The sequence below is a fragment of the Oculina patagonica genome, chromosome 6 (assembly GCF_052425735.1).
Source record: "Oculina patagonica isolate OP01 chromosome 6, crgOcupat, whole genome shotgun sequence".
Classification (NCBI taxonomy): Eukaryota; Metazoa; Cnidaria; class Anthozoa; order Scleractinia; family Oculinidae; genus Oculina; species Oculina patagonica.
The window spans coordinates 25048524-25063235 of record NC_135763.1 but is presented as its reverse complement, the minus strand read 5'-3'; the positions used below and the strand labels follow the sequence as shown (position 1 = coordinate 25063235).

The window sequence follows — 14712 nt, the reverse complement described above, 5'->3', positions numbered from 1 at the left end:
ATAAAGCAACATTATGCAAATTGCCATTTGCATTGCCAGTGAAAAAAATTGCATCAAGGAGTAGATGCTGTTTCCTGTGCATTATCCCTAGCAGTTTCTTAATACATATTCTACCTTTTGAATAAATCAAAGAAAATTCCTTACCTTTCCATCTGGATGGCTATTGTGAATTTATCCACCACGTGAACATCACTTGTCATGAATGGTTTGCTGGCAACTTCTGACCAGTTATCCTTCACATTACAAACCACCATTTGTATGTCTGACAAATCTAGAGTGTACCTTAGAAACAAAGGAAAAACACACACACTTTTAGTACCAATCACGTAAAGCAAAAAAAACAGTTTCAGTAAGAAAACTGACATCAAACCACAAACACTGAAGACAGATTCCCCACCTCTCATACATCATGTCAATCAGGGACTCGCTGCTTATTTCATTAACAAGTGCATTCGTTGAATCCGTGATTGACATAAACTCCTCCTCCTCTTCTGCAGGTGGGGTGCTGGGTGGGGTCACAAAAGAGTCATCTGTATAGTAAGCAAAGAAGGAGTTCAACACTAACTTGCAACCACCTAGAGGTCATAGCTGGTAACTTTGAGAATTCTTTTGCAGAGACATCTAATTATTAAAATTCCACTGTTCACTGTCAACTGGTCTACCATTACGTTTTGAGGTACCTGTTATCTTGATCTGTACACCTGTTGACACTTGGTGATACTGTACATGAAGACCCCATCAAGGATACTTAGTTGTAACAAGTTACTACCCTTTAGGACAGCTGTGAATGTGGTGGGGAAGAGGGAAGAAAACTATGGGGAATGGTGACTGTGGTTAGCTTTAATGTAGTTGAACTATGTGGGAGCAATTCCATTCAGTCCTTCCTTTAGGGTTATAGAATGCCCCACAGTCATACCAGCGCACCACACTTAAAGAAACAGGTAAGCATTGTTCTTATTTAGAGTTACTAAATAGGACCACCATGTCTTTACCTTCCATTTCTGTTTTGGGGTCCTGACCTTCTGAAATGGTCTTCTTTCTGTTTAGGGCTTGGGTGTTAGCAAAACTTAAATGCCCGAAGTCTATCAAAACCTACGAAATAAAAACAACAAATCGCACTTCAGAATAATTATCTAACTTTATTCTGTTTTGAGCAGATATGGAAATAAGATCAATCTTTTAAAATTCGCAGATAAACTGTTTTAGTTCACAACTTGTGATGAGCTTTCTAATTCAAGTTGTCTTTTAAAGGATTCAACAGGTTGCCAACCAAACAGATGGTACGTTGCTTTACAGGAAATTGTTAACAAGGGAGAAGAAGAAAAGTATTTATATTAGGGTCTGCATCTGATAGGACAGCCAAAATATGTTTGTTCCAGAATTTGTCCATGATACCTGTACAACAGTGATCAAATCAATCACACTAGATCAGTTCATAAGGATTTATAAACATATCAGCCGTCTTGTTGATGTATTTGGAGACTAAAGACGTCCAGAATGCCGCCGCTCATCTCATCACCCTCTCAAGAAAACACGAACACATCACACCTATTTTGTTAAATCTCCACTGGCTTCCTGTTAACTATCACATCATCTTTAAAATTCTACTCATCACGTACAAGGCTCTAAACGATCTGGCACCTTCATACGTTCGTGACCTCCTTACTCCTTACACTCCACCTCGTCAGCTACGCTCATCTTCAAAAGACCTTCTTTCTATTCCGCATTTCAATTTGAAAACGTATGGCGCAAGATCTTTCTCCGTGGCAGCTCCTACACTCTGGAATACTCTTCCTTCTGACATTAAGAACAGTTCCTCAGTGTCCCTTTTTAAACATAAACTTAAAACTTTCCTTTTTAAAAAAGCATTTTTATAACTTTTTAGCAACATTTTTTATTAGTCTAAGATTTTAAGCATTTTTTGTAACCTTTTAACTATTTTTATATTTATTTATTTTTTTAATACTGTTTTTACACGTTACAACAGTAAAGCGCTTTTGAACTTTCAGGATACTGGCGCTATATAAATATTTTATTATTATTATTATTATTATTATTATTATTATTATTCATTATTATTATTATTATTATTATTATTATTAAAGACACTTTCACTTACTGTAGCTGTCATTAATTTACCAGAATATTGACACAATCAGTCAGTTTTACTGCAGACAGAAGTTTAACTTACCACTGAAGCCTTCCTGTCCTGAAAACTCTCTGGAACAAGAAATCTTGGTGCAGAAATGTCCAGTTGAATATCCCATCTCTTTGACTGGCCCTATGACAAAATCATTATTTGTCATAATTTGGCTCAAATGAATGGTTATAGGTAGGAATATTGAAAATATCCTTTTCTGTCCAGACAGAAATAGTCCTACACTGAGAAACATTGCCGTGGCAAAAAAATCCATTTGAATAAAATTAACAAGAAAACTTTGCAGTTTCTGTATAAAATGTGGAGAATCAAATTGAACTAAAGCTTGTGTTGCTTTTCAGAAATTAAGTTATAATTACCACTTCTGATCCCTCCATCATGGCATCAAGTGTCTGCACAAGTTCAGCCCTTGTCTGGTTTTTGAGTTCTTCATATCTGACTCGTGCCACTTCACGGAGCTGCCTCTCAATATGAAGGGCTTGAGTACCTTCCATGGATGCACGGGAAAAAAACTCTGAGATGTGATCCAGCACCAGAGGGTTGTACACTACATCCAGAGGTTGTGTGGTTACTGACAGTCTAGATAACACAAGTTTAAGATGAATTTAAATATCAGTTATTACGTTTTTTATATTAAAATAGAATGTTGATTTTTTTAAAAAACACAAACATTAAAGCCAGCAAGTGGAAGACACAAGGATGAGATTTATCAATGGAGACATTGCACACATTCTGCAAGCAACATCGTTTTATCCTTTACTGCCTTGCCCCAGGCCCAAGCCCCTCCGTGTGGGAGAATTTTCATTTGTAACCTTTCTTTTAATTTCTAAAAGAGAAGAAAAATAATTTTGTAAAATCATGGACTTGAATCTGGACAAATGATGTGTTCTAAGTCGAGCCTCAATTACTTATTCACTCACTATAATTATGAAGAAATATGTGATCCAAGGATACAATTCCAATTTAACAGTTAAAGTGTTACTAAAACTAACCTGTATCCAACTTTGCTTGCGGGTGGCAGTGATTCAAACTTCATTTCAAACACTGGTTCACTCATATCTTGTAAAATATTAAGTCCTAAACTTGCAGCAGACATTACCATTGCTCCAACTGTACCTTTTGCTAATGTTCCCTGTTTCTTGGTTTGGGAGACCTTTTGTGCGAGAAGAAAATCAATGATGTTAGGCTCTGCTCTTCCATTAAATGGAGGAGGTGATGTTTGTCTGCCTGTTCTATGTCTGTACTACATGTTTTAAAGAAACAAGCTAGACTTAAGTGCCTTGTCTTATGTGTCACAGGGCATCAAGAGGATGGACTGACTGAACGTGCCTTGACCAGAAGGGCTGGAACACAATAAGCTGAAATGATCTACATCAAGGCCTTGCGTATGATACATTAAACATAAGCAATCAAGATATAAGAAATGAGAATGGAACGTGGTAGCCAGTAACTTGACTATTTACCAAGATAACAAAAAATTACCATCTCTCCACGACAAGTCTAATAGTTCCAGTCTTCATCTCAGAATCTATCACTACGCAAGATACATGTAACCCGATTCTCAATAAGAATTTAGAAAATAAATCACTCACTTGTGACTCTCGACCTTGAGGACAAACCAGGGCAGGAAACAATGTTCCTGTGGTCAGTTTATCTCGAACAAACAAAGCTCCCAGACTCATACTAAACTCCCAAGTGCTTGAGCGAGGCCGCATCTCAGAATCCCATCTCAAATCTGAAAATTCCACTTCAACAACTGGCAATGCAGTTGTTGTTTGTGACATGGTGTTCGAGTGCTTGGTGTTGACCAGTTTAAAGGAGCCAGCTTCCAGTCTGAAGTTCAAGTGTGCAAAGACTTGGTCTCTATTGAAGATTGATTCATTCAGATGACTATCAGCAAGCTCACCAAGAAATTCCTCTTCCTCTGTAAAACAATGGTTTTGAAGATTGAATAAGCCATTTCAATGAGAGCCATTCTCAAACGTCTTTACTAAAGAATATATGAGGCCATGTCTGAAAATACTACATGCGACATAGCAGTAGAAACTGGAAAATATGTGTAGACAACCATAGTGCTGTAGGAATAGTAAGAATACAAATAAGCAGCACAGTTTTGTATAGATTTTAGATAACTAAATATAAAACAAAAAAGTTTAGTTCCAAGTTCAATAAATTGGCCATTTTTGCATTAAAATACACCAATACAGATGAAGAAAAGTGTGATGCAAATGCAAAGAAATTTAAAAGGAACTATTTTGCACAAATAATTTCCAAAACACCTAATAGGCGTTTTGGAAATTATTTGTGCAAAATAGTTCCTTTTAAATTCAATAGTATTGAATATTCAATTTCGCAATAATGATAAGCATGTAGCCACCATAAACAACACTGTGCACCGCATAAAAATAGAACTTCAGAAACAGACCTAAGTATCACAAAAGCAACAAGCGTTTTTTTTTTTTTTACAAAGTGGTAATGATATTATCAACTTACCCTTTGTAGTAGGAGGTTCCCCCATAAACAGTGGATTTGCATCATTTCCTTTTGTTGTGCCAGCTGTCCCATCAGTAGTGTCTGATCCAGACCAACTGTACCATCCTGTTAACCAGCCTTGCCAACTCCCAGACCCTCCTCCTGCGCCAGAGGTTGCTTTCCCTGGTTCCTCTTTCTGTAGCAACTGAGATTCCTCTTCATTACCTGTCTGCATCTGCCAAACAAATGTTCGCCAAGCATCAAAATTATTACATGATACAAAACTTGCTAAAATATCTATTGTTTGAATGGACCCACAACAAAATAACAGTACTGACACAATTGACAGGCTTCTTGTACAAAATAGGGGACGTGCCTAATATTCATAGCTTGTCTAGTCAATCCAAAAAAACTTAATTCAGTAAAACATAAATTAATAAAAAGGTACCTGACTCAAGTCATTCTCTGCCCTTGCTTGTGCAATTGATCTCAAAACTACCAGCTCCTCAAATGTCAACTCATCCTCAATTTGTGCCTGTACCTCCTAGAAATACATAAAACATAACATCTCAGGAATAGCATCTCTCAAGGAAAAAATCAATCTATACATGTATGTACTTTTAAGGAAAATGTCCAAATTGAATGAATGTATTTGTTGAAGGTTGTGTCAGAACATCCAAAGAATAAAAAAAAATTCAACAAAGTTGACTTTAAATTCTATATTATTCTCACTACAACAGTTCAGATAAATACCTTGAGTAAAGGTTCCACTGTGGCAGATGTAAGATGTTGTGAATATATATTGACATATTTCACAATGTCATGAGCTCGCTTGACTGCAAAACTCCAAGTTTGATGCATATTTCTCTCTTTAATTGACTGAAGAATGCACGTTATTGAGAACTGCCACCATTCCCTTGCACTAATAACCGTGAGAAAATAGCAAAGAAAACAATCATGTTACTGAGCAATGTTATATACATGTAGCTCCCTAAAAGCACAAACCCTCATTGGCTACTTTGAGATCACATGACAAAAGGTGGAGCCTATAGGTGAATTCTCAGGAAGCTTAATGGATTGATCTAGGCCAATAGCATGAGTTTTTACTTGATTATCTTGCTGTAGTTCAGCAGCAGTGGACACAACCATGATTATAGCTGAACAGCCCTCTCTAGGATATCAAATCCACGATGAGAAATTTTTCCCCTCTTGGGTCAATCAGCTGTAGCAGCTACTTAAAAAAATGGAATTATTTTATATTTATTGCGATATCTAAAAGTTCTGAAGTAGGTTTGAGGTTCTCTCTGAGATAATTTTTGCAGTTTTCCACATGTCTTTGCATTGTCTGAGAGTCAAATTGAGCAATCATGTGCCCTGCATGTTCAACAAACTGTAGATGGTACATTATGCACCTAATTATACAATGCAAGTGTAAACTTATATACTGTATACAATAAGTATACAATGCAAGTGCAAGATTAGTATACAATGATTGTTTGGTAGGGCCTCTAATTTTACGTACACTACAGAACCCTTACTTGTTCTTGATTGGGCTTTTTGGCCTCCATTTAAGGTAATGACGTTGTCTGAAATGTCTTTCAAACCCATCCATCAGAGCAATTAACATCTTGTACTGTGTTTCCTCCAGCGACAACGGAATCTTTTCCACATGAACGTCCACAACAAATCGTGGCATTTGGCGAGACCTCAAAGGCAAAGCACTGGCATTCCGCTTCATCTTAGCCTGTGCACTTGTGGGCTCCAAGATGTACTGGTGCTTCTATAGAACAAAAACCAAATATGACTGTTGGGTAATTCTTACTGTTTCACATTAAAAGCAATTAGCAAGTTAAATATACAAAAATATAGTAAAGTCTTGTGTAGTAAGTAATTAGTAGTGAACATGTCACCTTGTAAGAACGTTCTGTGTGTGTTTTGCAATAAAAAAAAAAATTAAAAAATAAAAAAGTTAAATATACATGTCCATGTACATCTAACCTAAGAAGCACAGTTGCCAAAAAAGAATGGAATTATGGAAGTCAACATTGAGAATGTACATTAACAGCAACAAAAACATCAAATTAAACAACCCCACAAACCACAAATCACGATGGCAAGTTGTAAGTTGCCTCGCAAAAAATAAATTTGTGCAGGGGATCTAAGCTTACTACTGCAAAAAATTTCAAAGTTGGTTATTGAAAGTACATGTACTCACACTAAAGCCAGCTTTTCCCTGGTTTCTGTTGATCATTCGTTGAAGTGCACTCTAAAAGTACAAAAAGTAATATTATCCTCACCGACAAATACAAAAAGGTCTTCATGAGCCTATGAGCTACAAGTAGAAGGTTGGTAAACCAGGTTTTAATTACTCACAGTGTAACTCAATAGCATGAAGTGACTAGCAGTGGATTGATACTTCCTCAGTGGGATGGGATGCTAGTGCCCCTCCCCCACCCCCAACCAGCAGTTTGTCAGGTTGCAAAAACAATTTTGCAGGTACCCATTAATGTCCTAGGAAGAAAAATGCACCGTGGAAGTAAAGTATCATTTCCATATTTTACAGTGTGGCTACTGTCACTGGGGTAACGTTCGGTACATGACATTTCATTGGCTGAAATAAAAAATGTTACTGTTCTGCTTTGTGATTGGTTAACTTTGTCTGGGTGACCCCGGTAACAGTAGCCACACTGTAAGGAAATGAATTAATCCACGCAAATTTGCATTTGTTCAAGCTTACAATATTTATTTTATGCCTTAGGAGCAATCAACAGCTGCAAGCAGTTTCTTGGTGGTTCCCCTTAAATCCACCAGTACTCACCTCAAGATCTCTGGATGGTAAGTCACCTACAAGAGTCACATCAGTGTCCCAGTACATGGCCATGTTTTGCAGCTCGATTAACTTGTATTTGATTGTTCGTTCATTCTGAATAATCTCTTCTGGATTCTGCAACCAAAATGTACATGTCATGTAGATACATGTATTAGTATTCACTTCAGTTAAAGTCTGTGTTAGTTTTTTTTTTTTCTCCCCCCCCTCCCCCCCCCCCCCCTTCCCCCCCTTTTTTTTTTTTTTTTTTTTGTTTTTTTTTTTTTTTTTTTTATTGCAAACAAAAACCTGGGCTACTTACAAATACTTATCTTAAGTATTTGTAGGATTATTTCTACTACCCCCTGGATGTGATGCTAGGATTACCCCCAAACATTTACATGCAATTTGACTGTATCTACATGTGTTTAATATACAATTGGGCAGAGAGAGTCACTTTGTCCGAGAGACACAACTCACACAGGGCTTGAACCCAAACCCTTCAATCCAAAGTCTAGTGCAGTAACCATCAGGGCTCCATGCCTCCCACATTATTATCCACTTATATGTACATGTGAGTGAGGATCAAAGTCTGTCTACGAGCTTAGATGGCTTACCAGGCTAATGCTTAACTTCAATTTCTAGTACCTAGGAGTATTGCTACACTTCTAGTTAGGATCAGCACTGGTGGCCTAATGGTAAGCGTGCTAGACTCTGGATCAAGCGGTCCAGGTTCAAGCATTGTGTTCCTAGGAAAGACACTTTACTCTCATAATGCCTCTCTCTACCCAGGTGTATGAATGGCTACCGGCAAATTGAATGGTGGGGGAGGGGGGTTACCCTAGCATCCCATCCAGGGGGGAGCAGAAATACTTCTAGTTGGTTCATGCTTTGGAAACTGGGATATTAGCTCCGGCCAGATGGGCCATTAGGATCATATGAAGACTTGAGCAGACTTTACATGTACCTACCTGGAGACAGTAGTCCATCAAGAGTTCTGTTCTTTGTACAATGTAAAAGTTACCCTACCTACAGCTTTTCATTATCAACACTTACCCAGTTTTCATTGGTAGACTGAGCTGAGAGTTTTGCTATGGTAATGCCAAATGCAAAAGGTAACGATTCTTTGGTTGTTGCATCTTCATAGCGAAAATGAACATCACTAATAACAAGCTAGAAGGGAGGGAAAAGGAATGTAAGTAAGGCTAAATATGTGCACATCCTGGAAATTTGGAAGCATATCGGAAGCATTTTTATGGTTGAATCAGTAAAGCTTTTTTCTGGTCTGCCATTTTAATTTGAAGTTGACACAATGTACATTAAATTGGCAATCTCCTTGATTTGGAACAGTTTGGGTTGGCATCTCTGCAAGTGGCAGAAAGAAGAGGTTATTATCCTTATCCAATAACACACAAAAAATCTCACAACAGCTATATACAGGTTAATTACATGTACCTGCAAGTTTTCAACAATTGTTGTAGAGAAAGAGGAATACAGGGACGGCCACCAAGAACCAGACCAAAAGCCTCCAGTATTTTCATTTCTAGCTGCCTGTTAACACAAAGATTATTGGCATAGTTAAATTTAGTGTTAAAAAATGAAAGGAAAAATAATAAAAGCCTAGTCATTAGCTAGTCAAAATTTAAAAGTAAAGGTCTGGAGTGGTGTACATGTACATGTATGACATACATGTGTTTTTTTTTATTATTAATTTTTTTTTATAAGACCTTGGCATGCAATGCTCACTAGCATTGCCATTCATGCTAATTTTTATATAATATTGCAAGTATTGTGACAGGATATTGTGACAAACATTTCAGGTTTTTCCATGACAGGTCATGATTCATATTTTTTTGTGAGGACTGAGATTCAGAAGGAGTTATCAGCCCTTGTGTTAAATAGTGGGTAGTCACACTACAGACAAGAACTCCCATTTAGAGTGCCAATGCAAAGCACAAATTAGACAATCTGTAACCGAAAATTTTGCATTTTTCTACTCACAAGCCACTGAGCCTCCAGCATATCCAGGCGCTTCCTTTTGCGTGCCCTTTCCCGATCTTTTTCTTCTTCTTCATTGTACTAAAGGAAAAAATATTTAATCTTATTGTTAATTTACTTTAACTTGTCAGGTTGGTTTGACAAATTAGTTCTTTGCAGAAGCTGCATTGTCATCTTTATATCTAAGCTTCTCAAACTCAATAATAACTACAGCCCTCCAAGTTTATTTTTTTTCCTTAGTGGCCATTTGGTCACCGACTGCTCAAGTTTGGTCGCCAGTGAAAAATTTTAGTCACTAAAGCTCACGTCTTTAATCCTTCTTCTCAATTTTAGTCACCTGGCTGGCGACATCGGTTTCAATTGCGTAGCCAGCTCCAAAATTTTAGTCACCATGGCTATTAAAATGGTCTTAACTTGGAGGGTTGAACTTATCAAATTTCAAACAAAGAAAAATCATAACCACGAAGGAGGTTTCGATACCCAGTCTTAATTAGCATCTATTAGATTTTTTGTTTCAATTGAGAAGATCAGGGTTGGAAACACTTATAATTATCCACTTAAGGTAATTCCCTAGAAATTGAACTGCTCATAGATTTCCAACCAAACTTTGCCAGTTGGTTGTTTACCTTAAGGGAAGTTAAATTTTGAAATAAAAAAGGGGGTCACCATATTCGTTTAGGAGCAGGAAGACCTTGTATTTACCATATAATTCCTTATATTTTCTTTGCGAGTACTGCTGAAAGTGCACGTTTTCGGTGATAATGTATTATTCTGCCATAGAAATTGATCTACATTTCATTTTATAGAAAGAATTTGATCGCTACTTTTGAACTAAGAGAAAAAAATGACAGGTCACCGAACTCTTTTACGAGAAAACGATGATTTCGCTCTCTCGCGCGAGCCAAGCCGCATAGAAAAAAGCACCATTTTGTTAATGTACGCGCGCTAATTACGCGTAAAATTCTGCGCAGTAAGGATGCGCAATGCAATACTAGGAAATCACCTTAAGACAATTTGAATTATTTTATTGGGATTTATTTGTGATGATTTCAAAATGTCATTATAAGAATGTTATCTTTAGGTTTAAACAAATTAACTTAGGTTGGCAACCAATAACATGAAAATCAATTTGACTTACAACATATATATGGGTTATTGCACAAGCATGAGGTCAAGACCTATTTCTTTGTTATCGGACTTTCTTTCGCTAGAAACGGATAGAAAATCTTTGTGTTGTTTTGGGAAATAGTTTCATAGCAAAAATTTACGACGAAAAGCTTTTTCAAGTAGTGCCGGAAAAAAGTTTTTTTTACTTGCGGAAACACAGTGGGCAATCCCGAGCGGTCAAGATGGCCCCATCTTGACCGCTTGGGTAGCCAATCAGAGCACGAGATTCGCTTCATCTTGACCGCTCACAGAGCTAGTCATATAATAAACAGAATTATTGCAGGTGCAACAACTGCCAGACAGTAAATAGTAACTGTTGTTAAACCTGTAATTATTATAATTAATACAGTCAGCTATTACACAGACGTCATTGCAGATAACAATTTAATATGCTACATTGTATGAGTGCCATGTATTAAATTATTATTTACTTCTGAATGTTGAAGAGGTCCGGCAACCAGATATAGCTTGTTAATATGTACAATCCATGGCTCAGACTTTGGTCGTCGTAAGGGTATCGACAGCTGTAGGTGGCCGATAAATCCTGATTTTACTTCTAATGGCAACTCAAGTCCTTTCAAAGCTGTCTTCTTTAAAGGTAGGTTATGAAGATCGACAGTGCCTAGGATGACAGACAAAAGTTAAAGAGTGTTTAACATTCTTGTCCCCAGGGGATTAGCAACTATCAATACAAAGAATCGTGACCTCTGACCTCTGGCCTTTTGGCAGTAGTCATTCTTAACTGTCAGCCAATCAGATTTGAGTCGGAAAATTGTGGACTTTCAAATTGGAACCAACCAGAGGTCGTGACTTTGTGTGCTGATCAAAATGATCCAGCCTCTTACAGTATAACAAGGATAAGTACTCAGTTACAAAAGATTGTAATTTACTTCAGACAAAAATTTCAGATTCTGGGATTGACTTGACAGTTAAGCACAGCAGAAAGCCAGAATTTAAAACTAACTTAAATGTTACAAATTCTTCTTGTAAAGTAAAGTTTGCACTAAGCTCAAAAAGGCTTAAACTGACAATTTTAACAACTTGACATAATTCGGCTGCTAATACTCCTCTTTTGTTTCTAAAAATTGAATGCCCTTAATGACAACTGTGAACAGTGAAACAGGTTTTAAAAGTATATTTTATAACACAATAACCACATGACAGAATTCTCATGCGCTCATTGGTCAAAAAGTATGGTTGAGACAAAAAAAGACCTTGAAAATGAGATATTACAGCACATGTACAGCAGTACTGTTAGATTTCACAATTTGCTTTCTCCCTATTGTTTCTGCTCTCACAAAACATGAAGTGAACCAAACAATGTTTCTGGAAGCTAATTATTGATACATTATTAAATAAATCTTTCAAACGATCAATACATATTTTCAGACAATGGAACTTTCTATTGGAACCTTCCATCCTTTTGAGTTGGGAGTAATTTACAGAGCAGAAATTTTTGACATGATGCACCTGGTGCTTCTTGCGAGTAATATATTCCATACTAAACTTAATGCTTCAGTGACCCTTGAGAGAAACAAGACTTGTCTCAAGAGAAACCAGACGCATCTCACAAGAAATGAGATGAGAGGTGGTATCTTATATTTGAGTGTTATTGTAAATACTCTCATTCTTTGCAGATGAACTACCTAAAAGATTGTCATTTCACAAAGCTTGTAACATTAACGAAAAAGATGAATATTCACCAAGCAAGTTTTATACAAAGATCCGGACCCGACCCGAGCTTACTAACCTAGCTTGCTATAACCGAACTGGGCAATACCTGCCCTCAATCATTTTTGTACAGACCTCGAGCTGTGCTCGGTTCATACTATATGACATCAGGCCAAAATTCCCCAGTACGGCCCTTGCACTGGGTCAGTAAGAGGTTAATGTTTTATCATTGAAATAAAGCTTATTAAAATATTTACAGGCTGTACATCTAGCCAACCACCCTGCGAGCAGAGCCCTTATTTTTCCACTGATATACACTGTACTTGAGAAGAAAGGGCTCTGCAAGAATCGTGTCAAATCTTTGTTGAGCATGCGCAAGGTTTATGTGATGCTTGCGTGTTTAGCTCGCACAAGGATTGCTTAATCTTAGCATGCGCGAGCGAAATGGCGTGTCAGATCATACACGACAGTGTGAACAAAGTGTTTGTTTTACAAGTTCTTTTCTTCAAAAAGCGTCTGAGTTCCTTCAATAAAACAAGTCAAGCACCACTTAAGGTTGTGTTAGTGACTTTATGGTAGAGATGTGTGATTTAAACCGTGAAATTTCTTCTTAGTTTTCAAAAAAGCAAGATATTAAAGGATCCACAAGCTGCATGCACGCACAAACGGTACCAGATGGCGAGAGCAATCGTCAGCTCAAGTGCTTTTGAGAGCGTAGTGTGGGCTCCATCTTTGCCATCAGTATTTCAAAAAAATTAATGCAGGCACAGCAAAAACCGGTTTAATCCAGGCTGACAAGCCCAAACTTTGGGGCTGCGGCGACTTCAAAGAAATGACACAATTCATGCAGAGCCTCTTTATACTTCCCAAATCTCAACCGCAGGGAAGTTAAAAGAGGCTCTGCTCGCAGGGTGCTAGCCAAACTTTTCATATTATTTTTCATTATACAATACTAATTTTTGAGCCAGCATATTTAATAATTAATCACAAAGAGGTTGGCAAATGGCCACTTTGCCATGGTAAGTTTTTCCTCAGAATAAATATAAAAACAACAATGGTGTGGCATATAAATTTAATTTTTTATAAATCTTCTAGAAAAGAGCTAAACTGACTAGAAATATGATTAACAACACCCAACTTAAGTTTTCTAGGCAACTAAAAAGATCCTAGGGAAAAAATAAATATGCAATACAATAGACAAAATTAAATTATTCATTCACAAAATAACTTATCTCGTTCTTGCATGCCTTGTTAGCACAACAGAGAATATAGAGCTTTTGTGTTTATCGAATTTTCGTACACCACAGCTATTTTCTATCTACTTCCGCAAAATCAAAACAAAACCAAAAGCGATCATGATACGAAAGCTTTACGGTACATCGCAGCCAGATCTCGGCTAGATGTGCAAAATAAATTGACATCTGACCGAATGATGCCATTTGGTTTTTAAAAAACCTCAAAAAATGTCATAGGGTTGGCGAAAGAAATGACATTAGTTCCTTTACACACTACCCACTAAAATTAATACGCGATACAGTGTACGTACATATTGAGAAGCTATTAAAGATTGTGTACACACACAGCGATGGTGTAACGCAAGTATCACGCACAGAATTATAATCGGCGGTTAACATTTTAAGCTACCGCATTTATGCTTTACTGACTTACCATAACCAATGGAAAGTTGGTCTGTGTTTAGGTTTTCGACGTATTCCCCAACATACGTCCTTAAAACCCATGCTGCCAAACTCTCTAACATGACTTTACAAGTCCCTTAATGAATATTTAACCCGTGATGTTCTTCGAAATACACGTTGCACAACAACGCTGTTGCCACTCATTTGTAAGGTATACTATATCACTGCTAAGATGTCCATCGTTTTGTGAAATCCTGTAAGGAGTAGCCGAGAAAAAACGGCATTAAACTCTCGACGTTTTCAAAATTACTTCATCTTTTCAGATGATTCAATCCTGACACCAAAATATCGCGGGTTCACAAGAGCGCTTGCAAAGTCTTGTGGGTATCTATTCAAGATGGCGGACGAAGTAAGGGTTTTTGATCTGTTGACAGTGGAGGTTTATTGTTGTGTTTGCACTATTTTAACCGACTTTCGACAGAAGTGTTTCGGAAAACAAAGAAGATGAAATAAGAGAATTTTTAAAAATACTCTTCACATGTGAGTGAGTGATAAACGGTGATTAAAGCACAGGAAGCGCAAGCTCGATGGCTGCAGCATTTGCGGTGTCCTCGAAAACGAGGATCGAGGATCGAGGATCGAGAAACGAGGATCGAGGATCTTGGATCAGAATTTATGTAACTATATGCTTCTGTTACGGATGTCAAGAGCTCCCGCGGGTGTTTATCACTGTCTGGATCCAGTTTCGTCATAGACAACTGCACCAAGATAATCGATCATCTTTTCTGTTTATTATTCGATAT

General features: G+C 37.3%; 1 protein-coding gene across 1 annotated transcript in view; it reads right to left on the bottom strand.

Moving 5' to 3' along the window:
- The window catches only part of LOC144656670 (intermembrane lipid transfer protein VPS13D-like), a 76200-nt gene extending 61954 nt beyond the window's left edge, over positions 1 to 14246 (bottom strand). The window contains exons 1-18 of the mRNA XM_078516913.1: positions 13941 to 14246; positions 11033 to 11223; positions 9438 to 9515; positions 8892 to 8987; positions 8493 to 8609; positions 7449 to 7574; positions 6846 to 6896; positions 6169 to 6410; positions 5384 to 5552; positions 5079 to 5174; positions 4652 to 4865; positions 3751 to 4082; positions 3151 to 3311; positions 2518 to 2737; positions 2192 to 2281; positions 993 to 1092; positions 398 to 530; positions 145 to 282 (exon numbers count right to left, since the gene is read on the bottom strand). Coding sequence (XP_078373039.1) covers positions 145 to 282; positions 398 to 530; positions 993 to 1092; positions 2192 to 2281; positions 2518 to 2737; positions 3151 to 3311; positions 3751 to 4082; positions 4652 to 4865; positions 5079 to 5174; positions 5384 to 5552; positions 6169 to 6410; positions 6846 to 6896; positions 7449 to 7574; positions 8493 to 8609; positions 8892 to 8987; positions 9438 to 9515; positions 11033 to 11223; positions 13941 to 14031 — 2645 coding nt within the window. The 5' untranslated portion in view covers positions 14032 to 14246. The remainder of the gene's footprint in view (positions 1 to 144; positions 283 to 397; positions 531 to 992; positions 1093 to 2191; positions 2282 to 2517; positions 2738 to 3150; positions 3312 to 3750; positions 4083 to 4651; positions 4866 to 5078; positions 5175 to 5383; positions 5553 to 6168; positions 6411 to 6845; positions 6897 to 7448; positions 7575 to 8492; positions 8610 to 8891; positions 8988 to 9437; positions 9516 to 11032; positions 11224 to 13940) is intronic.
- Between the last annotated feature and the right edge of the window lie 466 nt (positions 14247 to 14712).